At 41.7% G+C, this 26,801-nt stretch overlaps 1 protein-coding gene across 1 annotated transcript; it reads right to left on the bottom strand.

Annotated features, from left to right (window-relative positions):
• Positions 1–1,402: 1,402 nt before the first annotated feature.
• DNAAF19 (dynein axonemal assembly factor 19) lies at positions 1,403–26,782 on the bottom strand. Its single transcript, XM_073572865.1, has 4 exons — positions 26,690–26,782; positions 19,038–19,182; positions 8,313–8,445; positions 1,403–2,015 (listed from the first exon to the last, which is right to left on the bottom strand). Exons 2-4 carry the CDS (start codon positions 19,178–19,180, stop codon positions 1,608–1,610), a joined length of 684 nt encoding a protein of 227 aa, XP_073428966.1. The 5' UTR covers positions 19,181–19,182; positions 26,690–26,782; the 3' UTR covers positions 1,403–1,607.
• Positions 26,783–26,801: the final 19 nt, after the last annotated feature.

Below are 26,801 nucleotides of genomic sequence, written 5' to 3'. Positions count from 1 at the left end.
TGATCTAACACCTTGCAACTTCTTTTTCTGGGGCTGCATCAAGGTCTCAATGTATCTGCTTCCCCCCAGCCACAGGATCTGATCGACCTGAGACAATGCATCACTGAAATAGTGGAGTTCATATCCAAGGATAAGTTGGAACGTGTCTGGACAGTACCGGACTGCCGCCTAGACATCTGCTTTGTCACCAGTAGAAAGCACTTTGAACATTTGTAGTGTATAGATAAAGCTTGGCTAGACAGTGACTTTTCAAGGTAATAAATCTTTGTTGCATGCTCTCCGTTATGAATACCAAGGCTAGAATTTTTTTGCAGCATCCTATTTTTGAGTCACCCATGTTATAAAATGAATGATGTCATTCAAAACTATAACCTGCCCTGCAATAACAAGCCATCATGACTCTTGGAAGGTAAGGAGGAAAAAAAAATCAAAAATGAAAAGTAACTGTGTCTCAAAAGGGGTTAAAGGTACGGTAATCTGTCCGAAGGTTTTTGCTGTGTAATCGGAGGGCAGCATGAGCCAGAGGCTGAGACACTGATTTCAAGAATGTGTCACTTATTAGGCAGCATGCTATTGTTTTAATACAATGAGTGTTTTGTCATCAGGAAATGATCACTGCCTGGACCAAGTGCCAGACTGTAGTCCAACCACACCACCACCACCACTGATTTGCAGCTTACTGTCATTATATAATGCACACAGAGAGCTGTGGTGTAGACGGTCCCTGATGAAGCTGCGGATGAAACGCGCGTAGGGGCCATTGGACCAGTGCACATTCATTTTCTCCCCATCTGGACACATCATTTAGATGTATGTATTACTTACCGTCATTGCATTACCAGATCCTCTATGGATAGTCATAGCGCTAAGCTTTTAGACTAGTGGTGGTCACCATATGTTTAAAACTTGTTTATTTCTTTTTTCAAGTTTATATACTTATCTACACTTCATGTGTGTACTGGACCATTTGTAGGACTACTCTGTTCTCTTTATGTATGCTTTTCATTTTTTACCTTTATATTAATAAAAGATGTTACATTTTATGAGACACTCTTGCTCCTTCTGCTGGTTGTGCTATTTATCCTACAGTGTGTCTCTAGAGTATTTCTTTATCTCTGCTCATTTTTTGTACGAGTTCAAATATATAATGTACACAGAGGGCTGTGGTGTAGACGGGGTCAGCTTTCTGAGCTCTGCTACACGCTACGTCTGAAAACTCTGATGGTATCACAACCGCTGCATCCAGTAAAATAAGTGATACATCACTGGAAACAAAATTTGCAGAAATTACGCAACTAAATCGGCAGCGATAGGTCAACAGCATATCAGTCCCATGTGGATATAAAGAATTTGAATGTGACAAGAATGGATCTAGAAAATGATAGATACATGAAACACAAAGTTCATTAGAAAGTTGCTTTTTTATATCTATATATACAGTATACAGAGGGAAAAGGAATGAAATCCTGTCTTTACACGGTTCTTGGTTGAAGATTTTACAGAGTAGGCCAGCTTAATACTATAAAATAAGTGAAGACATTGGGGATCAGAGGAATGGTAATTGCAGGTTATTACTCATCCAAATAACGATGACAGTAATTTGCAAGTTACTTTCTTGACTCATTGACCTTATACAGAGTTATTAATTTCTTTAATGCTGATTTCAATTTACCATCTGTTTCATTTTCATCATTTACTAAAGTCGTCAGCTTCATAAACAGCCTCTGGCAGCGGTCCATCTCGTTCTTGCTCAGGAAGACCAAGTTGAGGTTGAAGCGTTGAGTCTCTGCCAAACACTGCAATATTTCCATCACGTCACCCACCTGTCTGTCTTGGAGATGCTCCTCCAGCACATGGAGGAACTCTCCCAGCAGACCCGAGCACACTTCTGCACGGAAGATATGGGACAACTTCTCAGCGCCAATTTCCAAGAGGAAGTCATATCTTTTCTTCCCTTCTATCCTGCGCCAATCTCGGGTAAACTGAAAAGCATTTTTTGGCTCTGACAGTGATTCCTATAATAAAAAGAGTAAAAGACAAGGACAAATACAAGACTTGTTGATTTTCGGAAAAAAAAAAAAAAAAAAAAACAGATGACAAATTTCACAATTTATAATTCAGGATAATTAGTCTTTTTTTATTTAATTTTTTTGCGCCACCTTTACGTTGAAGGTGCGTGAGTGGCGGCACTTCCTGTAGATCAGCGCAGGATGGCATGAGTAGATCTCAGGACTACGACAAGGTAGTGCTACCTAGAGCTGTGACCAAGAGCCCAAAAATGGTCCAACCTCATTGGACCTTTTATCCTGCTGTCCAGACTCCCAAGCAAAGTCATTAAGGACAGCGCAGTGGCAACGACATCACCCATTCTTCTTCACTGTCACATCAATGTAGGAAAGGAAAATCTCAGTGCAGCTTCTTGCTACAAATCATCATAGGACCAAATATAAAGAATTTAGGGAGCGATATTACATTACAGTGACACTCTTTTAGACCAGCACCTGATAATCTAGAAAGTGTGATAAATCAGCATTTGTTCTCAGCACTAAATTGCTACATAATACAGATTTTCACAACACCAGAAGACAGGGAAAATTGAACTAGAAGGTTACTGTGAAAGCTGTATGGATTTGTATGATGTCTTATAATCTAGAATATTTGACAATATGGCACTAATTTGATCCCGCAGATGGCACAATTAAAGGACTTTTTTTTAAAACTACATTTATATATCCTTGCTTTAAAGGGACTCTGTCATCTCATTTTTGGCCTATGAGATGCGGCCACCGCCATCAGGGGCTTATCTACAGCATTCTGAAATGCTGTAGATAAGCCCCCGATGTAACCTGAAAGATAAGAAAAACAAGTTAGATTATACTCTCCAGGGAGCGGGGGCGGTGGGTGTCCCGGTCCGGTCCGACGCCTCCCATCTTCTAGCGATAACGTTCTCCTTCTTACTTCTGCCGCGCTCCAGCGCAGGCGCACTTTATCTGCCCTGTTGAGGGCAGAGGAAAGTACTGCAGTGCGCAGGTGCCGGACCTCTTTGACCTTTCCTGGCGCCTGCGCACTGCAGTACTTTACTCTGCCCTCAACAGAGCAGATAAAGTGCGCCTGCGCAGGAGCCACGGCAGAAGTAAGAAGGAGGATGTCATCGCTAGAAGATGGGAGGTGCCGGACCGGACCGCGACACCCATCGGACCGGACCCCTGGGTGAGTATAATCTAACTCGTTTTTCTTATCTTTCAGGTTACATCGGGGGGCTTATCTAAGCCCCTGATTGTGGTGGCTGCATCTCATAGGCCAAAAATGAGATGACAGAGTCCCTTTAATACTACAATAAATATTATTGGGTTAGCCATACAAGTTAGTGATCTGTATTTGGAATATTGACAAGATGGATCGTCAATGACGGTTTCCATTTTTATGTTTTTAAGTTTGGAGAGAACTGTGGTCCCAGCCAGCAGCATGGCTATATTCACACTGGTAAGTGCTGCAGATCCTAGCACAGGTGGTGATTGGGTAAAGCAGAGCAGGAAAAAACAGCACATTCTTAAAAGCACTGGGGTCCTAGATGCTGATCCCCCATAAATACTAATGTGTATATAGAATCACTTTATAAAATAGGAATAATCTTTTAAAGTGATCTTGTCATTTCATCAAATATACAGTTGTGGCCAAAAGTATTGACACCCCTGCAATTCTGTCAGATAATACTCAGTTTCTTCCTGAAAATGATTGCAATCACAAATTCTTTGGTATTATTATCTTCATTTAATTTGTCTTAAATGAAAAAACACAAAAGAGAATGAAGCAAAAAAGCAAAACATTGATCATTTCACACAAAACTCCAAAAATGGGCCAGACAAAAGTATTGGCACCCTAAGCCTAATACTTGGTTGCACAACCTTTAGCCAAAATAACTGCGACCAACCGCTTCCGGTAACCATCAATGAGTGTCTTACAATGCTCTGCTGGAATTTTAGACCATTCTTCTTTGGCAAACTGCTCCAGGTCCCTGATATTTGAAGGGTGCCTTCTCCAAACTGCTATTTTTAGATCTCTCCACAGGTGTTCTATGGGATTCAGGTCTGGACTCATTGCTGGCCACCTTAGAAGTCTCCAGTGCTTTCTCTCAAACCATTTTCTAGTGCTTTTTGAAGTGTGTTTTGGGTCATTGTCCTGCTGGAAGACCCATGACCTTTGAGGGAGACACAGCTTTCTCACACTGGGCCCTACATTATGCTGCAAAATTTGTTGATTTGGCTTGTATCCTAAGTCATACTACAAGACTCGTTAAAGGGTTGATTGTGACTTGTAGGATCGCTACTACCAATAGGTGGCGCTGTAGAGTAAAAGTCCTCTTTCTTTCTGAAGAGGCAATTTGCATATTATTTTCCCAGAGGAGCATTGCACGGCGAATAAGTCTCCTTACCTTGACAAGCCACAGCTGGCATGTCACTCTCCGCAAGGAGAAACCTTACTTCTTAGACCCTAGTCCAGAGCCTCTCACCTAGCCAAATCAGATCTCATACTTTGCACTGACGAGAGCCAACAGCTCGAAACACCGTGTCTGCAAATTGAGATTCTGATTTGGCTTGTATCCTAAGTCATACTACAAGACTCGTTAAAGGGTTGATTGTGACTTGTAGGATCGCTACTACCAATAGGTGGCGCTGTAGAGTAAAAGTCCTCTTTCTTTCTGAAGAGGCAATTTGCACATTGGTAGTCTTCAGACTTCATAATGCCAGGCACACGGTCAAGCAGTCCAGTGCCAGAGGCAGCAAAGAAACCCCAAAACATCAGGGAACCTCCGCCATGTTTGACTGTAGGGACCGTATATACATAGCCTTATAGCTCTGGTGCATCTCACTATGCACTTATTGAGCACATATCTATGTCATGTTCGTGCAGAGAGTGTCTGAGCAGTATTCCAGGAGTATACATGCTGCAACTTCTGCCCATCTTGCAGTGACCCATGGGAATGCGAGCCCTAAACTGAAAACCCTCCTTCTTCATGTTCCTTTAATTGCTGTGACAGAGGATAGCTGAAGTTTACACACATCAATACAGTGAGAGCCACAGAGATCGAGGGGACAGCACAAGAGTGAGAGCTAGAGAGGAGATTCAGGTGACAGAAGCACAGAGAGAGCTAGGGAAGGAAATCTAGGGGACAGCACAACAGTGACAGCTAGAGAAAGTCAGAAAGGAGATTGAGGTGACACCAGTACTGTGAGAACCAGAGAGGAGCTTGAGGTAACAGCAGGACAGTGAAAGCTAGAAAGGAGATTGAGGCGACAGCAGCAAAGAGAGAGCTAGAGAGGAGATTCAAGTGACAGCAGCACAGTAAGAGCTAGAGAGGAGATCAAAGGGACAGCACTACAGTGAGAGTTAAAGAGGAGTCAATGGGACAGCAGGGTAGTTAAAGCTAAAAAGGGAGATCGAGGTGACAGCAGCACAGTGAGAGCTAGAGAGGTAATCGAGGTGTCAGTACCACAGTAAGAGCCTGAGAGAAGACTGAGCTGATAGCAGCACAATGAGAGAAAAGCGATTTAGTGGAGAGACAGCAGCATGAATAGTTGTGGTTAGACGTAAGTTATGGTTTATTAAATGGGTTTCCTAATCTTGATAGTTGTGGTAGATCGGCTCACTCAGCTGCACACGAAGGTAGACAACAGAACACTGTCTCTTTAAGACTCTCACTTGTTTATTGTGAGTGCTGCATAAGCCAGTGTACAGTTATTAAAATAAAACAAGGAGGAAAAAAACAAAGCAAAACATACAGCACAGTCCATGTGGATGGGGGCATTACGTCCGCTCAGGGAAAAAAAAAAACATTCACAGGTTCAGCTTCCTTGTCAGGACACCTAGCACTGGAGTTCCACTCTCCAGACCTACCGAACACTGAATGACTCTGGAGGCCAACTATTTAAACCCCAGACCACACCTTGGGGTGGAGATAAAGTGAACAACCTCCCACCAGCTCTACAGTTGTCCACAAAAATTCAGCCCTTAAAATGGCCGATTAACCCCTCTCAACACATATTGTGCTGGAGGAAACTTCTGGGTTTCAAATCACTGAAGCTAATAGCCTCAGTGAAACATATCTCCCCTATAACACTTTACCAGTGAAATTCTGTTGTCCTTTTTTTGCTGTGTTATCCTCCTCTGCAAACCTGGTCTGCAGCACCATCATAATTAACTCTCCAATTTCCCCATGCAGCTGTAAGCTACTTTTAGCAGCAGATCAACAAAACTCTCATTGCCTGCACCAGCTCTGTGTCTAATAATATACTGATGTGCAAATAAAGTCCGTGAAGCCTCATTTAAGAGTCTCAAACACAGGACTAGCCAGATCTTCCTCCAGGGAAGGACCAAGCCAAGGAGTGGCTCCTTTCGGAAACCACCATTACCACCATATTAAGTGGATATTGACTTAAAGGGCTGGAGGAAGATCTGGCTAGTCCTGTGTTTGAGACTCTTAAATGAGGCTCCACGGACTTTATTTGCATATTCGTATTTCCCAGGGAGCAATGCGCCTAGGATTTCACTGATTGAGCGCCTTTGCCGGCTGCCACAGTGTTTTCTTTGACCGGTCTCCCTGAGGTCAGTGATTGTTTCGTGATAATAACATACTGAAGCACATGCATACAGTATATAGATGGGATTGTAACTGTACAGTATCTCACAGGGCTGCAAGCTTGCGCATTTTGGCCAAAATATCAAACAATACCTCATATATATTTTTTGCACGTTATATTTTTATTCAGGGTGCAGTCAGGCCCATCAATGTTGGCCTTGTACACTAGAGTGTCTGCCCTGGTGGCATGTACTGATATAGTGCTGGGCAACTCTCCTAATCTAATAGTATGGGCGTCACTAATGGATTATAAGCCAGACACTGTGCATTACCTTTGTGTGACCTGGACTCTACAGTATACAAGCCTTCTTTGTGTGCAATTTTAACATAAGCAATCACCCCCTCCATGAATTAGCAGGTTGTGAGTGGTTGTCTCATCAGTATTTTGCACCTGTGCTGCCTACTTCTTTATTATATGGGTTTGCTGCATCCTGCATTAGCTTTTGTGACCTGGAAAGATATATACTGTAGCCCTTTTTGCTGTGTAAATTCATGAATTTTGGGGAATTGTAATTCCTCTTTTTGTGACTTTGCTTTTAATTTTACTGTATGGGGAGTAAGGTTTGTGGGCAGTGCACAGAGATTAATGTCAGAAGTCACAAGATCTGGACTGTGAGTAAGCAAAAGAGGGAGATCCTCAGCTTTATGTACTGCAGTTGACAACTAGCAGAAGCAAAGTCCCATCCTTGCTCCAGGTATTCGTCTCTACTTCTCTGTTACTAGAGACAGATCTACCTTAACAACAGACAGTGAACAGCAAGCACAGTGGCGGGAGACACCTAATGGAGGGCACTTTAAGGATTTTTTTTTGCAGAAGTAAGACATCATTTTCTACAAGTAATGTGGTTTACAATTTTGCCACCGAGTACACTGACTATGAATATTAAGTTTATTAAAAAGGACAGTGGCCAATTACTACAAGGTGTAATGGTGCATAAAGCAGGTTAAACATCATAACTATAGATCCTATTAAAACCCCAAAAGTAGAGACTAGATTCCAAAATTGTCTATTGGTAAAGGCGTGGCCTAACATGAGACTCAAGCCTTTGCCACTAGATCAGGATAAAATTTATATTTTACACAGACAATGGTGTCACCCTGGGAGCTGGGGAATGCATAGAAGCAAGCGAGCACTGGACTGAGCTCCCTCCTCTGTGCAATACTATTTTACTATTTCACTGGTTTGTGGTGATGTCAGTTCCCTCGATTTGACTTATGCCTACACCAGTGTTTCCCAAACTCCAGTCCTCATGGACCCCACAGGTCATGTTTTCAGGATTTCCATAGAGTTGCATAGGTGAGAGAATTCCTGATGCCTTGATGATACTTCCACCATCTGTGCAATAATAAGGAAATCCTGAAAACATGACCCGTGGGGTCCGTGAGGACTGGAGCTTGGGAAACACTGCCCTACACAATATGGCTGCCTGTGCATTACAGAGAAGCCCTTTAAATATATAATAGTCTATTCTTTTCTTAAAAGGAGCGAGTGTTCACTGTGACAATTTGCTAATCAAGCAAAGGTACACCACAGTGCGGGAAATGCGAATTGCTGGAGGTAATCAAATGGATACATCTGGATTACAAGAGAAGATGGAGTTTCACATAGTGTCATAAAGAAAAGAGCCGCGTGGCCGGGACAAGCAGATGTAATCAATTTCTGTTTCCGCCTCACCTGTAACACGGCACAAGCTGGCTCTTTGGTCGAGCAGCTTGTTGTGGCAGTCGGGTTCCATGGCTGCTTCCTATCGCCTCCAATCTTGTCCTTCCGCTCCAAAGGTTTCAGGTTAGAAGCCGCTACAATATCTCTGCGGAGAACAAATGAAAGTGGAATCTATTGTAGAAATGAAAAAGTGTAATCTAGCAAAAAGGACATCAAACTTTTCTGGAATTTCCACAGGTAAAAAAAGAGAAACAGAAAGAAAAGGAAATGAAAAATAGTTGTATTATAATACAATTGACTTGATTGCTCCCGAGTTTTACCTACAAGATAGCAGAACTAGAATTGAGCACAGTAACCTACACACAGTGTCAGGTTTGCACCGTTATACTGATTAAAATGATACCTTGGTTTATGAAATCCGTCTTCTGATTGTTGTTTAATCTTTATTTTCAGTTTTGTGTTAATGATATGCTCGTACCCCGGGGCGGCCTGTGGGGGTCTTCATGTGGTGCTCTGCTTAGGTAATCATAATGCAGCCTGCTGACAGGTCATTGATCCCTTACGGACCTGCCCCCTAGTTTGCATTATATTATATTTACATATTGAAAAAAAAAACCCTTCTGCATGTAGGTGCCAGCCATTGCACTTGCACTGCAGCATAATCACATGTGTAATGTGCATATAATTATTATGGCTGAGTTTATCCTGATATTTAAAAAAAAAAAAATCCATTTGAAAATGGCGCCCGCCGTGCCTGCGCAGTAGCAGCTATCGGTGTATATAGAGGTGATCCGATAGCTGCTACTGAACATGCATAGGTGGCACCATCTTGGAGGAGGAAATATTTTTTTGCTTCTCTATCAAAGTGGCACCTCCAGAATGTGAACCTTCGGCCACGTCTGAGGTCCAGAGAACTCCGGAAGAGGTTCTCATCCAGGATATCTCTGTACTTGGCTGCATTCATGTTTCCTTCAATTGCAACCAGTTGTCCTGTCCCTGCAGCAGAAAAACACCTCCATAGCATGATGCTACCACCACCATGTTTCACTGTTGGGATTGTATATATATATATATATATATATATATATATATATATATATATATATATATATACACACATACACAGTGCCGGCAAAACAAATCTTTACACTTGCGCAGCAAAAAAAAACTTTACATATAAAATCCACATCATAATTTCACTTTTTAAAAGTGTACACAATGGGGGAGATAATAAAAAACTGTCTAATATTAAAGCTGGCTTTGTTGCAAATATCAACCAATCAACGCTCAGTTTTCACTTCTCTGGTAAAGCGAAAGCTGTACTCTGATTGGTTGTTATGTGCAGCTCAGCCAGTTTTGCTATTAGGCAGACTTTTATTATCTCCCTCAGTTTTTTATTATCTCCCACAATGGGTTGAAAGAAGCTTAACATGGAAGAGAAATCCCGTGCCTTGGCTCTGCTCGAGAAGGAGGATTCGGTGATTGCTGTAGCTAGAGATATGGGAGTGTCAAGAGAAGCAATTTATCAACTGAAGCGGTTGGCGGCATCATTGCCTCCTGGGATGGTACCGCAGAGGACGTCAGGCTCTGGCGCACCTAAGAAGACTTCACCAAGGACTGATAAGCTTCTGAGGCGTGAAGTGATGTCACATCCTTCTATAACTGCTGTTGAACTAAAAAACAAGTACCCTATGCTCCTCCAGAACATCGAAACTAGGAATATTCGTCACCGCCTGCCGAAGGACCTGGGTCTACCAAGTTGCCGTGCCGCAAAGAAGCCCCTGCTCACAGCAGCAATGAAGAAGAAAAGGCTTGCCTTGTGTAAGAAATATCAAGATTGGACATCTGAAGAGTGGAAGAAAGTGATGTTTAGTGATGAGAGCACTTTCAGGCTGGTCAGGGGAGGCTCAAAGGTTGTGTTTCGTCCGAGTACCGTGTCACGGTATGACCCAAAATATACAGTTAAGACTGTTAAACACCCTGACAGTGTGATGGTGTGGGGTGCATTCAGTGGAAGTATGGGCAGGGCAGGTTTGTACATCCTTCCCAAGAATGGAGCTATGAAAGCAAGCAATTATATTACTGTTTTGGAAGAACACATGCTTACATTTTGGGTCACACATCAGTGTGATTACTTTATGCATGATGGAGCCCCTATCCACAAAGCCAAGGCCGTGAGAAAGTTTCTCAGTGACCATAACATTAACATTTTAGAGTGGCCAGGTAATTCCCCTGACCATAACCCCATAGAAAATGCCTGGAATTTAATGAAAAACAAGGTTCAAGAGACACGACGCAGCAACATCAACAATCTAAAGGAGGTGCTGAAGACACTGTGGGTAAACATGGTCTCCACATACTTAGCCAGCCTTGCTGAATCCATGCCTAAACGACTGCAGATGGTGATAAAATGTAAGGGTGACATGACAAAATACTAATTGCAATAAAATATATCCACAAAAAAACACTTGAATCCACTTGAATATTAAGATTTTGTGGTTTCATTGAACTTGTAAAGATTTTTTTTGCCAGCACTGTATATATACATATATATATATATATATATATATATATATATATATATATATTCAAACAATGTAAAAAACATATAGCCAGCTCACCATAAAGGAGTTCCTCTTAATGCAATAGTCGGTGTTCACCTTATATTCTGCACGGATCTAGGCAGGGAGTGTCCCCCAACAAATAGGAATATAAGAGAATTGGGATCCAGCAAAAAGATGAAAGTTCACCAGAATTATAAAATCTTCTTCTTTATTTATCCATCAATTCATATAAAAAATAGATGAGGAACTCCAAACAATTGGTAACATTCCAGCAAGGGACTACATGTTTCAGCACTATGTGCCTTCTTCACGGTCCTATTTGAACTGAGCTCCAACACTGGCAATATATCCTCCTTTGTGAAACATATTCAAATGACCCTTAATTAAAAGCAGTGAAACAAACCAGTTAAAAACACCTGAGTAAATGGTTGAAACTCAGTTCAAAAATATTGCTGGAAAAATACATATATTGAACATATTTTATACATAGACCAATGATATAAACATTAAGTAATAAATCAACAGTGATATGGAATAACTGCCGCAAAAATAAAAAAATTTAACCGCATTGGGAAACTCCAGTGTGTATAGGGAATTAAATGAAAATCCCACTCTCCCTTTTAATAAGGAAATGAAAAAAATCTTGCAGGAAGGTGTATCTACAGGAGCTATTTCAGAGAAATTGAGTGAAGCTATGTATTGTGACCATCCCATTATACCCATTTACCACTCACTCCCCAAGGTGCACAAAGAAATTTTTCCTCCCCCACTAAGACCTATCGTTTCAGGGATAGGATCTTTTAGTGAACGCCTTGGAGAGTGGGTGGATCATTATCTACAACCCCTGGTGGCTTTAACTCCTAGTCACTTGAGAGATAGCAAAGCAGCTATTAACATGGTAGAAAAAATAGAATGGGGGAATGATTTTCTGTGGCTTTCATGTGATGTTATTGGATTATATCCATCAATTCCACATTGTGTTGCATTGGAGAGCCTCAGATATTATCTATCTAAATACAGTGAGTATACATTTGAAATTCAACATTTTTTATTGCTTGCAGCTAATTTTTTGCTCACTCATAATTATTTTATTTTTGATGAGAAATATTATTTGCAGATACAGGGAGTGAGCATGGGGGCCAAATTCTCACCGTCTTTAGCAAATTTAACTATGTCAGTATGGGAGGAGAGGTATATTTTTCATTTTAACAATCCATTTAGACATAACATTTTTTGGTTGGGACGCTTCATTGATGATTTGGTTTTTGTGTGGAGGGGGAATAAGGATTTAGCATCTTCCTTTTTTTCATATTTAAATAAAAATAGTTTCAATCTCAAATTTACATGTCACATGAATGAGCTGTCTATTAACTTTCTTGATTTGACCTTGAAAATAGATTCAAATCGGAAAAAAGTGTTGGTGGAACCTTATCGCAAATCTACAGCTGTGAATAGTATATTGATGGCAAATTCATGTCACGCCAACCATGTAATTAGGAATATACCCACAGGTGAACTGATTCGAACAAAAAGAAACAGTACAGAAAAAGATACCTATATGAAAGAATCTGAATTTTTGGCAAAAAGATTAAAATCCAGGGGTTACCCAAACTGGTCTCTAAAAAGAGCGAGAGGCATAGTAGACAATTTAAATAGACAGGAATTGTTGGAATATAAAAATATCAAAGAACATAACAATGATTTGGGTATAGTTTTGAGCACTAAATTTAGTCCACAGTATCAAGAAATAGTCTCCATTATTAAAAAACATTTACCCATTTTAGAACAAAGTGGTGAATTGAAAGAAATATTAAAAAAATATTCAATTAAATTTGTTGCGAGGAGAGCTCCTACTATAGGATCTATGTTGACGGCAAGCTTATTTACTGATCCAGACAAAAAAATTGAAACAAAATTGGATGAAAAGTGTAGGCTGTTATGGTTGTGGTGCAAAAATTTGTAAGTGTTGCAAATATATTGTTAAAACGAAAACATTTTCTTCTATAAAAAATGGAAAAAACTTTGAGATTTTTTCTCTTATTAATTGTAATACAGAAAATGTAATATATCTTATTGATTGCAATATTTGCGGACTTCAATATGTGGGTTGCACCACTAATTCATTGAAACAGCGTATGCCAAAACATTTGTCGGATGGAGTTAATTTGCCTATTGCAGGAGCCTCTGCGGTTTCCAAACACTTTGCTAATGTGCATAAAGGAGATTTAAAAAGCTTTTCCTTTAGGGGAATAGAGTTGGTTACAAAACCACGTAGGGTTGGTGATTATAAAAGTAAAATCCTCTCTAGAGAAAGTAGGTGGATCTTTTTATTAGAGACTAGAGTTCCTGACGGATTGAACAGTAGAATGGATCTTATTACACAATATTAAGTAAGCAATCATCAATTTTTTTTTTTATTTTTTTTTTTGATAGAGTGGTTATATTAGTTTCTAAAGATTATATCTCTATCTTAAACCTACTCCAATATATTATTCTTTTGAGAGTCATATTTGTGATGGTCTCTGATACTTAGATCGCGCCTACTACATGATGCATTTTTTCATATATGTTTATATAAAAACATTTTTTATTTTTGCGGCAGTTATTCCATATCACTGTTGATTTATTACTTAATGTTTATATCATTGGTCTATGTATAAAATATGTTCAATATATGTATTTTTCCAGCAATATTTTTGAACTGAGTTTCAACCATTTACTCAGGTGTTTTTAACTGGTTTGTTTCACTGCTTTTAATTAAGGGTCATTTGAATATGTTTCACAAAGGAGGATATATTGCCAGTGTTGGAGCTCAGTTCAAATAGGACCGTGAAGAAGGCACATAGTGCTGAAATATGTAGTCCCTTGCTGGAATGTTACCAATTGTTTGGAGTTCCTCATCTATTTTTTATATGAATTGATGGATAAATAAAGAAGAAGATTTTATAATTCTGGTGAACTTTCATCTTTTTGCTGGATCCCAATTCTCTTATATTCATATATATATATATATATATATATATATATATATATATATATATATATATATATGTCACGAAGTGACTAGCCCTGTGTGACATGACCCAACAAGCGGTAGGTCACTAAACTGCAAACAAACAAGGGAACACCGGGGACACAATTACAACGGTGGGCCCTGCGATAGGGAACGGGGAAATGGACACCCCCTGCACTCTCCTGAGGCTGTGCCCTGGTGTATCCTGACGTCCCTATATGGTTTCTTTCAAACCGTCGCCAAGCAGGATACCTTAGCCCTTACTTGCCCTGCACCTATCCCTCAACTGGGAATTGGTAAGAGCGGACACTGGTCCTACCGCTGCACTAATAAACACCAAGGAAAGATAACAGACAAGGTAAAACAAACAACACTTAGCTTTGTCTGCTGCAATGCACCGAACAGCAGAGTAAGGCACCCGATCACAGCATTCAGCTGAAGCACCACTGCACCAGCAACCTCCTGTCTTCAGAATGGATGATTTCCAAAGGACCTGTTATAACCAACAGTCAGCTGATGCACCAGGTGACCTTTTAAAGGAAGGTGGGAGTGGTCTCCACCTGCATCAGCAAAACTCAGCTACCAATGCAATGTAATTACACCAGCGGCTACCGGGGGGAAAAAGAGATGTTAACCCCCGATGGCCTGAAAGGAAAAAAGTTTATATATAAGAATGCAGATCTGCTACAGATCCAAAAATTTTATTGTGACTATATATATATATATATATACACTCACTGGCCACTTTATTAGGTACACCTGTCCAACTGTGTGTTAAGACTTAATTTCTAATCAGCCAATCACATGGCGGCAACTCAGTGCATTTAGGCATGTAGACATGGTCAAGACAATCTCCTGCAGTTCAAACCGAGCATCAGTATCGGGAAGAAAGGTGATTTGAGTGCCTTTGAACGTGGCATGATTGTTGGTGCCAGAAGGGCTGGTCTGAGTATTTCAGAAACTGCTGATCTACTGGGATTTTCACGCACAACCATCTCTAGGGTTTACAGAGAATGGTCCGAAAAAGAAAAAAAATCCAGTGAGCGGCAGTTCTGTGGCCGGAAATGCCTTGTTGATGCCAGAGGTCAGAGGAGAATGGGCAGACTGGTTCGAGCTGATAGAAAGGCAACAGTGACTCAAATTGCCACCCGTTACAACCAAGGTAGGCAGAAGAGCATCTCTGAACGCACAGTGCGTCGAACTTTGAGGCAGATGGGCTACAGCAGCAGAAGACCACACTGGGTACCACTCCTCTCAGCTAAGAACAGGAAACTGAGGCTACAATTTGCACAAGCTCATCGAAATTGGCCAGTAGAAGATTGGAAAAACGTTGCCTGGTCTGATGAGTCTCGATTTCTGCTGCGACATTCGGATGGTAGGGTCAGAATTTGGCGTAAACAACATGAAAGCATGGATCCATCCTGCCTTGTATCAACGGTTCAGGCTGGTGGTGGTGGTGTCATGGTGTGGGGAATTTTTTCTTGGCACTCTTTGGGCCCCTTGGTACCAATTGAGCATCGTTGCAACGCCACAGCCTACCTGAGTATTGTTGCTGACCATGTCCATCCCTTTATGACCACAATGTACCCAACATCTGATGGCTACTTTCAGCAGGATAATGCGCCATGTCATAAAGCTCGAATCATCTCAGATTGGTTTCTTGAACATGACAATGAGTTCACTGTACTCAAATGGCCTCCTCAGTCACCAGATCTCAATCCAATAGAGCATCTTTGGGATGTGGTGGAACGGGAGATTCGCATCAGGGATGTGCAGCCGACAAATCTGCGCCAACTGTGTGATGCCATCATGTCAATATGGTCCAAAATCTCTGAGGAATGCTTCCAGCACCTTGTTGAATCTCTGCCACGAAGAATTGAGGCAGTTCTGAAGGCAAAAGGTGGTCCAACCCGTTACTAGCATGGTGTACCTAATAAAGTGGCCAGTGAGTGTATATATATATATATATATATATATATATATATATATATATATATTACACATACATACACACACACAGTGTGTATATATATATATATATATATATATATCTCAATATGGCCATATGAGGGCTTGTTTTTTGCGGGACAAGTTGTACTTTTGAACGACACGATTGATTTTACCATATTGTGTATTCGAAAACGTGAAATAAAATTCCAAGTGCGTTGAAATTGCAAAAAAAAGTGCAATTCCACATCGGTTTTTGGATTTTTTTAAACATGTTAACCAATTGCTAAAAGTGACCTGCCATTATGATTATTTTGGTCATTACGAGTTCATAGACACCAAACATGTCTAGGTTCTTTTTTAATTAAGTGGTGAAAAAAATCCAAAAGTTTGTTAAAAAAAAAAATTGCGCCATTTTCCGATACCCATAACGTTACCATTTTTCATGATCTCGTGTGGGGTGAGGGCTTATTTTTTGCATGTCGTGCTGACGTTTTTAATTCTACCATATTGGTGTAGATGCGATTTTTTTTGATCGCCCGATCATCAAAAAAACTTAATTCTGGTGTTTTGATTTTTTTTCTCATTACGTCGTTTAGGGATTGGTTTAATTCTTTCTTCATATTGATAGATCGGGCGATTCTGAACATTGCGATACCAAATATGTGTATGTTTGATTTTTTTTAATTGTTTTATTTTGAATGGGGCAAAAGGAAGGTGATTTGAACTTTTATATCTTTATTTTTGTAATATTTTTAAAAACATTTTTTTTTTTAGTTTTGGCATGTATCAATAGACTAGAAGCTGCCATAACCCAATGGGTTCTGCTACATACAGGCGATGGTCAGATAGCCAGCATGTAGCAGAATTACTCAGTTGCTATGAGCGCCGACCATCGGTGACTCGCGATCACATGACGGGGGTCACCGGTGGGCGGATTTCCGGCCCTGTGGCCAGAAGCGCGTGTTAAATGCAGCTGTCAGCGTTTGACAGCAGCATTTAGCGGCTATTACGGGCACATGTCAGCTGTTGAAAACAGCTGACATGTGCCGGGAAAGATGTGGGCCCACATCAAAGGGGGACACACGGCATGCGCAGTACAAGTATGCCGCATGTCGTGAAGGGGGTTAATAACTACTCCATCAGCAATATTTGATTATCTCTTTTTATGTCTGTTTTTAATTCTTGCTTTATTTATGTAGTGTCTCTATGGTTGGACCAATAAGAGGAATTAAGGGGAGTGGTCTACAACTGACTTTTGTATCATTTGTGTACTTTTTTGGGGCTTCATAAGGGGTCTGCGTGGCCTGAAACGTCGTTATTGCTTTAGCTGTGTGTACACTGGTGTCAATAAAACTTTTTTGAAGGAGATTATGTGCTATCTTGGATTTTTGGATTGTTTGCTTCTGTCTTCAGTCACATCATCACTAAACACTAGTATTCCAACACAATGCCATTGGAAGCCATGCAGGCCCATAACATCACACTGCCTCCATCATGTTTTAGGCCCCTTTCACACGTCCATGTCTCCGGTACGTGTGGTGGACATGTCCGTTTTTTGCTGTCATTATGGACGGTAAAACGTCCCGCACACGTGCACATGGAGAACATACATTAATGTCCTCCGTGTGACACGGACAGCCGCCGGGGAAAAAGTGCTACTGTAAGAGCTGTTCCCCAACGGCGGGTGCTGAAGCCGGGGAACAGCTGCTGTCGTTCAGGAAAACCTGCTGTCTTTTGGACTTTAATCTAACGCTCATCATTCTCCCCTGCTCACCAGCAGAGCAGGGGAGAATAAAGACAGCCGGTTTCAGCACCAGCCGCCGGGGAACAGCGCTTACAGTAGCGCTTCTTCCCCGGCGGCTGTCCGTGTGGTACTGATGCGCCATACGGTGGCACACGTAGTACACACACGGACACGGATATCTCCAGTACCAGTTTTTCTGGTACCGGAAATATATGGACGTGTGAAAGAGGCCTTACAGACGATGTGCTGTGCTTTGGATCATGAGCCGTTCCAAGCCTTCTCCATATTTTCTGCTTCCCATCATTCTAGTACAGGTTGATGTTAATTTCCTTTGTCCAAAGAATACTTTACCAGAACTGGTCTAATCTGACCTTTCTATTTTTAATGCTGATTCATGATTTTCATCTTGTTGTGAACCCTCCTGTATTTGCCATCATGAAGTCTTCTCTTTATGCCAGACTTGGATACTGAAACACCTACTTCCTGGAGAGTGTTCTTCACTTGGGTGGATGTTGTGAAGGGGTTTTTCTTCACCATTGGAGGGATTCTGCGGTCATCCACTACTGTTGTCTTCCGTGGACGTTGAGACCTTTTTGAGTTCTCAAGCTCACCAGAGCATTTTGCATTTTTGCAGAATGTACCAAACTGATGATTTGGCCACTCCTAGCATTTCTGCTATCTCTCTGATGGATATTTTCTTTTTTTTTAGCCTAATAATGGTCTCTTTCACTTCCATTAAGAGCTCCTTTCACTGCATGTTCTGGGTCCACAGCAAAAGCTTCCAAATGCAAATGCCATATCTGGAATCATCTCCAGACCTTTTACTTAATTGATAATGGATTAACAAGGGTTAACAAGCGTACGCAGACCATTAAAGGGCTTCAGTTACTAAACATTTATTACAATTATGGTGTGAACACCCTAAAATTAAAGATGAGAGTCTGCACTTTAAGCCCATTTTGATTACATTACTGTATCTTCAATATCTTTTAGTAAACAGCTAGAAAACCAAAACTTGTGTCACTGTTCAAATATTTCTGGACCTAACTGTAGTCTTCGGCCTAATCTGACATGGTGGTGAGACACAACTATGTGTTGGGCGGTAGCGCTGCCGAGGCAAATGAATGATGCCCAGATTGTTAGCTAGAATAGAACCTGTGCATCATATTGAAGAGAATACTAGACCGTCTATGAAGCACTGCGGTTCCGTTGTGTATGCATTTATATTCAATCCCCGATAGAGGTGGTAACAGTTGATCTTGGGGGGTGCAACTAGTTTCATTTCTTCCACTTAAACTAAAAAACAGGCAAAAAACTAGAGACAACATGGTTCATGTCGACCACAATTGATGGTATCTTTACTATCGTTTCCTATAGGATGTGTTCTCACCGGCACATGACGTACCCTCCGTTATTTTATGCTACCCCTGATGTGTGCACAAGAGGAAATTTATTATGTGATATACCTGAACTCCTCGTAAGATGCCACTTTTTGGTGAATGGCGCGAAATTTAGCAGCATTCTCCCTCTGATACTTCTCGTCTGCAGCCACGGCATTGGTCAACTCCCGTTCCAACTCCCGAAAATCAAGCACTTCTGAATCATCCATTACTGAGTGAGAAAAACAGAAGTGTTACGGTTCTCCGCATATCTTATGACAGACATTGCTGCATGTAATTTGAAAAAAAAAAAAGACAAAAATGCCCGTCTACTGGGATAATTGTTCTAATACAAGGGAGGAGACAAATGTTTGGGAAAGCCTTCAATGTGCTCATCTCCCAATGGCAGGAGAAAGATGAGGCCGCGTCTGTGGCTTCAGAGAGGTCAAGCGCAAGCGAAAGTAGCCAGACACACTGCAATCAGCGCCAGATTCATTTTAAAGTTGAAAAGCAAGCGGGCTAAAATAGCTTTCTTTCTAGTTTTTTACATTTCTAACTCCTTGTTTTAGTAAATTATTAAAGCCTAATTTGGGTCACAATAAGTAAATAAAAAAAATGGCTAAAGTACAAAATAATTAATCACCCATATAAATCACACAGACATTTTTAAAAAAATCATTTAGTTTTCATAAGAAAAAAGGCTGTTTTTTCATTCGCATTGTCATCCATATGGCATCAGTTATTATTCATGCTGGCCCTTGATTTTTTTGCATTGCTTTAGTTTCTGGCACCCAGTACATTTGGGGGTGGGCACATTTATCAAGGTACGTCAGTAGAGTTAGGGCTCATTCAGACATCAGTTCGTCTCATACGTGGTTTTTTGCGGATGGCACTCATACCTATGACAGTCTATAGGGCTAGTCACATGTCGGAAATTTTGCTCGGCCCGAGAGGTTAGTTTACAAAAGCGGGGAAACACGCCCGAGGGTCAGATCAGACTCAGCAGTGCAAATCAAGGGGTTTGTGAATAACAAAATGAGATTTCCTTACCTTACCTGGGGATCCAACTCTTTGCCTCCGGCAGTGCTGTATTTTGTTGATAGGCTGCAGCGGTGGCAGTGCATTGACAGTGCTGCAGTCAATCACTGAGTTAAGCAGCATGTACCATCTATATTGGCTGAGCTCAGTAATTGGCTGTAGAGCTGTCCACACACCGTCAATGCTGCTGCCGATCAACAAAGATTGGAGCAACAGTGGCGGCATAGAGTTGGACCCGGGGAGGGTAAGTAAATCTCAGTTTGCTATTTTATACATCACTGAGCCTGTGGGAGAAACAATTTTGACAAAGGCCAACCCCATTTAACCCCTTCACCCCCAAGGGTGGTTTGCACGTTCATGACCGGGCCAATTTTTACAATTCTGACCACTGTACCTTTATGAGGTCATAACTCTGGAACGCTTCCATGGATCCCCGTGATTCTGATATTGCTTTCTCGTGACATATTGTACTTCATGTTAGTGGTAAAATTTCATTCAAATAACTTGCGTTTATTTGTGATAAAAACGGAAATTTGGCGAAAATTTTGAAAATTTCACAATTTTCCAACTTTGAATTTTTATGCCCTTAAATCACAGAGATATGGCACACAAAAAACTTGATAACTAACATTTCCCACATGTTTACTTTACATCAGCACAATTTTGGAACCAAAATTTTTTTTTGTTAGGAAGTTATAAGGGTTAAAAGTTGACCAGCGATTTCTCATTTTTACAACACCATTTTATTTTTAGGACCACATCACATTTGAAGCCACTTTGAGGGGTCTATATGATAGAAAATACCCAAAAGTGACACCATTCTAAAAACTGCACCCCTTAAGGTGCTCAAAACCACATTTAAGAAGTTTATTAACCCTTTAGGTGCATCACAGGAATTTTTTTGAATATTTAAAAAAAATGAACATTTAACTTTTTTTCATAAAAAAAATACTTCAGGTTCAATTTTTTTTATTTTACCAAGGGTAACAGGAGAAATTGGACTGCAAAAGTTATTGTGCAATTTGTCCTGAGTACGCTGATACCTGATATGTGGGGGGGAACGACTGTTTCGGCGCATGGCAGAGCTCAGAATGGAAGGAGCGCCGTTTGACTTTTTCAATGCAAAATTGGCTGGAATTCAGATTGGACGCCATGTCACGTTTGGAGAGTCCCTGATGTACCTAATCAGTGGAAACCCCCTACAAGTGACCCCATTTTGGAAACTAGACCCCCCAAGGAACTTATCTAGATATGTGGTGAGAACTTTGAACCCACAAGGGCTTTACAGAAGTTTATAACGTACAGCGGTACAATTAAAAAATCATATTTTTTCCACAAAAATGATCTTTTCACCCCAATTTTTATTTTCCCAAGGGTAACAGGACCCTAAAAGTTATTGTGCAATTTGTCCTGAGTACGCTGATACCCCACATGTGGGGGTAAACCACTATTTGGGCGCATGGCAGAGCTCGGAAGGGAAGCAGCGCCATTTGACGTTTTTGGCTGGAATTGAGATCGGACACCATGTCGCGATTGGAAAACCCCTGATGTACCTAAACAGTGGAACCCCCCTACAAATGACACCATTTTGTAAACTAGACCCCCCAAGGAACTTATCTAGATGTGTGGTGAGAACTTTGAACCCCCATGGGCTTCACAGAAGTTTATAACATAAAGACGTACAATTAAAAAAAATCATATTTTTTCCACAAAAATGATCTTTTCACCCTCAATTCTTATTTTTCCAAGGGTAACAGGACCCTAAAAGTTATTGTGCAATTTGTCCTGAGTACGCTGATACCCCACATGTGGGGGTAAACCACTATTTGGGCGCATGGCAGAGCTCGGAAGGGAAGCAGCTCCATTTGACGTTTTTGGCTGGAATTGAGATCGGACACCATGTCGCGATTGGAAAACCCCTGATGTACCTAAACAGTGGAACCCCCCTACAAATGACACCATTTTGTAAACTAGACCCCCCAAGGAACTTATCTAGATGTGTGGTGAGCACTTTGAACCCCCCAGTGCTTCACAGAAGTTTATAACGCCCGGGAGTGAAAATAAAAAATTCGTATTTTTTCCACAAACATGATCTTTTAGTCACCATTTTTTTATTTTCCCAAGGGTACCAGGAGAAATTGGACCCCAAAAGTTGTTGTCCAATTTGTCCTGAGTACGCTGACACCCCATATGTGGGAGAAAACTACTGTATGGACACACGTCGGGGCTCGGAAGGGAAGCAGTGACGTTTTGGAATGCAGACTTTGATGGAATGGTCTGCGGGTGTCATGTTGCCTTTGGAGAGCCCCTAATGTACCTAAACAGTGGAAACCCCCCACAAATGACCCCATTTTGAAAACTAGACCCCCTAAGGAACTTATCTAGATGTGTGGTGAGCACTTTGAACCCCCAAGGGCTTCACAGAAGTTTATAACACTCGGACGTGAAAATAAAAAAATCAAAACCAATTTTTTATTTTCCTAAGGGTAACAGGAGAAATTGGAACCCAAAAATTGTTTTGCAATTTGTCCTGAGTAGGCTGATACCCTACATGTGGGGGTAAAACACTGTTTGAGCGCATGGCAGAGCTTGGAAGGGAAGGAGCACCATTTGACTTTTTCAACTCAGAATTGGCTGGAATTGAGATCAGACGCCATGTTGCATTTGGAGAGCCCCTGATGTGCCCAAACAGTGGAAACCCCCCAATTCTAACTCCAACCCGAACCCCAACACACCCCTAACCCTAATCTCAGCCCTAACCCTAACCCTAGCCCTAACCCTAGCCCTAACCCTAACCCTAATGGAAAAATGGAAATAAATACATTTTTTTAATTTTATTATTTTTCCCTAACTAAGGGGGTGATATCGGGGGGTTTGATTTACTATTTATGGCGGTTTTTATTTTTGGCAGCTGCCGCACGCTAAAAGACGCTTTTTATTGTAAAAATAGTTTTTGCATCACCACATATTGAGAGCTATAATTTTTCCGTATTTTGACCCACCGAGTCATGTGAGGTCTTATTTTTTGCGGGACGAGTTGACGTTTTTATTGGTACCATTTTCGGGCACGTGACATTTTTTGATCGCATTTTATTCCGATTTTTGGGACACAGAATGAACAAAAACCAGCGTTTCATGAATTTCTTTTGGGGGGTGCGTTTACACCGTTCCGCGTGCGGTAAAATTGATAAAGTGGTTTTATTCTTCGGGTCAGTACGGTTACAGCGATACCTCATATAGGTCGTTTTTTTATGTTTTGTCGGTTTTATGCAATGAAAACTATTTTATATAAAAAATAATTATTTTTCATCGCTTTATTCTGCGAGCTATAATTTTTTTATTTTTTCGCTGATGATGCTGTATGGCAGCTCTTTTTTTGCGGGACAAGATGACGTTTTCAGCGGTACCATGGTTATTTATATGCGTCTTTTTGATCGCGCGTTATTACACTTTTTGTTTGGCGGTATGATAATAAATCATTATTTTTTGCTTCGTTTTTTATTTTTATTTTTTAAAGGGTTCGCTAAAGGGGTTAACTAATGGGACAGTTTTATAGGGCGGGTCGTTACGGACGCGACGATACCTAATATGTGTACTTTTGTTGTTTTTTGTTTTTTTTATTTCCAAAAAATGGATTTATTGGGGGAATATTTTTTTTTTTTCTAATTTATTTGGCGATTTTGTTTTAATTATTTTAACACTTTTTTTTTATTTTTTTTTAACTTTATTAAATAGTCCCAGGTGGGACATCACTGTCCTGTGACAGATCGCTGATCTGTCACATCACAGATCACTGTGACAGATCAGCGATCTGTCACAGGCAGTGCAGAAGGCTTCCTCATGCCTGCGCTTTGCAGGCACTGAGGAAGCCAGCTTCCTGCAGGCCCCCGAAGGCCCCCGTCGTCATCTTGGATTCGGGGGCCTGCAGGAAAGGAGCCCCCCGCAGCAGCGCTGCACATTGCGCTGCCGTGGGGGGCTCAGGGAAGCACGGAGGGAGCCCCCTCCCTGCCGATGCTTCCCTTTAACCCCCGGTACACCGCGATCATGTTTGATCGCGGTGTGCAAGGGGTTAACGTGTCGGGGGATTGTGCCGTGTGTCAGCTGTGATAATCAGCTGACACCCGGCCGCGATCAGCGGCGCTCACCACGTGGGCGCCGCTGATCGCTGAGACGTACTATCCCGTCCATGGGCATAGGGGCCCGGGTCCCATGGACGGGATAGTACGTCAGATGGCAAGAAGGGGTTAAGTGTACATTTAAAAATGTTTGATAACTTTTTTCTTTTGTTTTAATCACAATCTAAATAAAAACAAATTGCACAATTTCACACGGCCACTAGGTCTAAGGGTCCCGTTTCACATAGCGACGCACCAGGAATCCCGACAACGATACGACCTGGTAGTGATCGTTGGGGCGTCGCTAAATGAGCGCTAGTAAGACGTCAAACAGTCAGATCTCTTCAACGACGCACCAGCGATCCCGACAACGATACGACCTTGTAAGGATCGCTGGTGCGTTGTCACACAGCAGCTATTCTGAACGATTCCAGCCTGCGTCCCTGAGTTCTGCGTCGCCAACGACGTCGGCGTCAAACAGAGCGATGCATGCTGGCCAGCGGGACGCCGACGATGAAAAAATGGCCTAGGACATTCGAGCACGATCAGCGATATCCAGCGGGGGGCCGGTCGCCGCTATGTGTCACATGTAGCGAGATCGCTGTCGCCTCACAAAATCGGTTACGCATCAGCGATCTCGCTATGTGAGACAGGGCCTTTACACTAATCTTTCATCTCCTAATCTGCACAAGAGACCTTTTTAAAATCGTCATTATCAGCACAGATAGGATTATAACGTCAGATTAACGTAAGGTCAATTCGGAAACTCTGCCTATATCAGTAGCCGTGCAGAGGAAGAGACCTATAGACATATAGCGATACGCTCAGCACAGACAGTGAGATTTGCTACAAATGTGATTTATTTTGATCTGGCACCAATGAAACAACAGATATCGTCCAATGTTTCGACCAGCTCTTTATCAGGGACATCTGTCTGGATAGTGGCCGGGTGCATGTATATGGAGTCGGGTGTGTAACATAAAAATCTGATTTAAACAATAAGGTATTTCCTGATAACACACTCCCTTTAAAGACATGCCAGTATGAGGAGACTTATAAGCCATGCATGCCTCTCTGGGAAATTAAATATGCACATTGTCACTTCAGGGAGGAAGAGAACTTAAACTCCAGCACCACGTATTGGAAGTAGCAATCCTAAAAGTCAATATCGACCCTTGCAATATGACTTTGAGTTCAAAACACTATGTTATACAAGCACAGTGGATAGGATTTATAGAAATACCACGCCCAGTGTGCTTCTATTTGACGCTGTGTAAACTCACCCGCGGTGCTGGTTTACGAGCCGCAGCATGTCAATTTCTGATGCGGAGGCTAGCGTCTCCGCAACAGAAATTTCCACTATAGAAAAGTATTGGACGCGGTAAATTCGCATGGTTCAGTGCGGATTAACGTGCGTGATTAATACGCAGCGCTTTGGGCACAGCGAAGTCACACTATGTCTGCCCCTTCCTGATCATGGGAACGTAGCCTTAGGATACAAGTCAAATCAGAATCTCAATTTGCAGACACGGTGTTTCGGGGCATTGCCCCTCATCAGTACATACTATGAGATATGATTTGGCTGAGAGACTAAAACTGGGATCTAAAGGGTAACATTTCACCTTGCGGAGAGTGACAAGCCAGTATGAGGAGACTTAAACGCCATGCATGCTCTTCTGGAAAATTAAATTGTCTCTTCAGAGAGGTGTTTAAGTCTCCTTATACTGGCATATCAGACCTGGTTTGTCACTCTCCACAAGAAGAAACGTTACCCCTTAGATCCCAGTCTTAGCCTCTCACCTAACCAAATCAGATCTCATGCTTTGCACTGAGGAGGGGCAACACCCCGAAGCACGGTGTTTGCAAATTTGGATTCTGGCTTGACTTCTATCCTTAGGGTCCCGTTTCACTTAGCTACGCACCAGCGATCCCGACAACGATACAACCTGTAAGGATCGCTGGTGTGTCGCTAAATGGTCGCTAGTAAGCTGCCGAACAGGCAGATCTCTTCAGTGACGATCCAGCGATCAAACACAGCGATGCGCACTGGCCAGCGGGACGCTGCCGACGAAAAAGGCCCAGGACATTCCTGCACGATCAGCGATATCCAACAGGGGGGCCGGTCACTGCTGTGTGTCACATCATGTAGCGAGATCGCTGTCACGGCACAAAATCGGTGACACATTAGCGATCTCGTATGTGAGACGAGACCTCAAGTCATATGACAAGACTCGTTAAAGGGTCAATACTGACCTGTAGCAGTGTTGCTTCCAATAGGTGGCGCTAGAGTAATAGTCTCCTGCCCCTCTGAAGAGACAATTTGCACCTTTAAATGCAGAAAACTGTCATATGACTGGAAATATTGCAATCACAGACGTGTGCATGACTCTGGTATACGTTGTATCTACGTTTGCATCCTTTGACGATTATTACACCAATATAGCAGAGCTGAATGTCATTGAAAGGGGTGGACAATTTAATATTTGTTACTTTCATGCATGCATCGGGGTCTTTATCAGTAATACACTGTGAGTTATAGGGGAAAGTACTAGCACTAGGTTTCCACACGTTACAGGACTCTCTTACCTTACAGCCCCGACTTCATTTCAGTAGGAACGCTATCACCATGGTAACAAACTTCTCGTCTTTCATTCAACCAATCAAAAGCCAGCAGCGTCATGGCCGCGGCCTCCAGTAC

This window comes from Dendrobates tinctorius, unplaced genomic scaffold (assembly GCF_039654945.1).
Source record: "Dendrobates tinctorius isolate UK_male_01 unplaced genomic scaffold, ASM3965494v1 ptg000032l, whole genome shotgun sequence".
Classification (NCBI taxonomy): Eukaryota; Metazoa; Chordata; class Amphibia; order Anura; family Dendrobatidae; genus Dendrobates; species Dendrobates tinctorius.
The sequence above is the reverse complement of the archived record's forward strand: the minus strand, read 5'-3'. Positions and strand labels throughout refer to the sequence as shown.

Excerpts from the sequence above, each read along its gene's own strand:
- DNAAF19 (XM_073572865.1), bottom strand. The coding sequence starts at position 19,180 with ATGGATGATTCAGAAGTGCTTGATTTTCGGGAGTTGGAACGGGAGTTG. Across the intron at positions 8,446-19,037 it reads GCATCTTACGAGGAGTTCAG|AGATATTGTAGCGGCTTCTA; the intron begins GTATATCACATA and ends TGTTCTCCGCAG. Across the intron at positions 2,016-8,312 it reads CAGCTTGTGCCGTGTTACAG|GAATCACTGTCAGAGCCAAA; the intron begins GTGAGGCGGAAA and ends TTTTTATTATAG.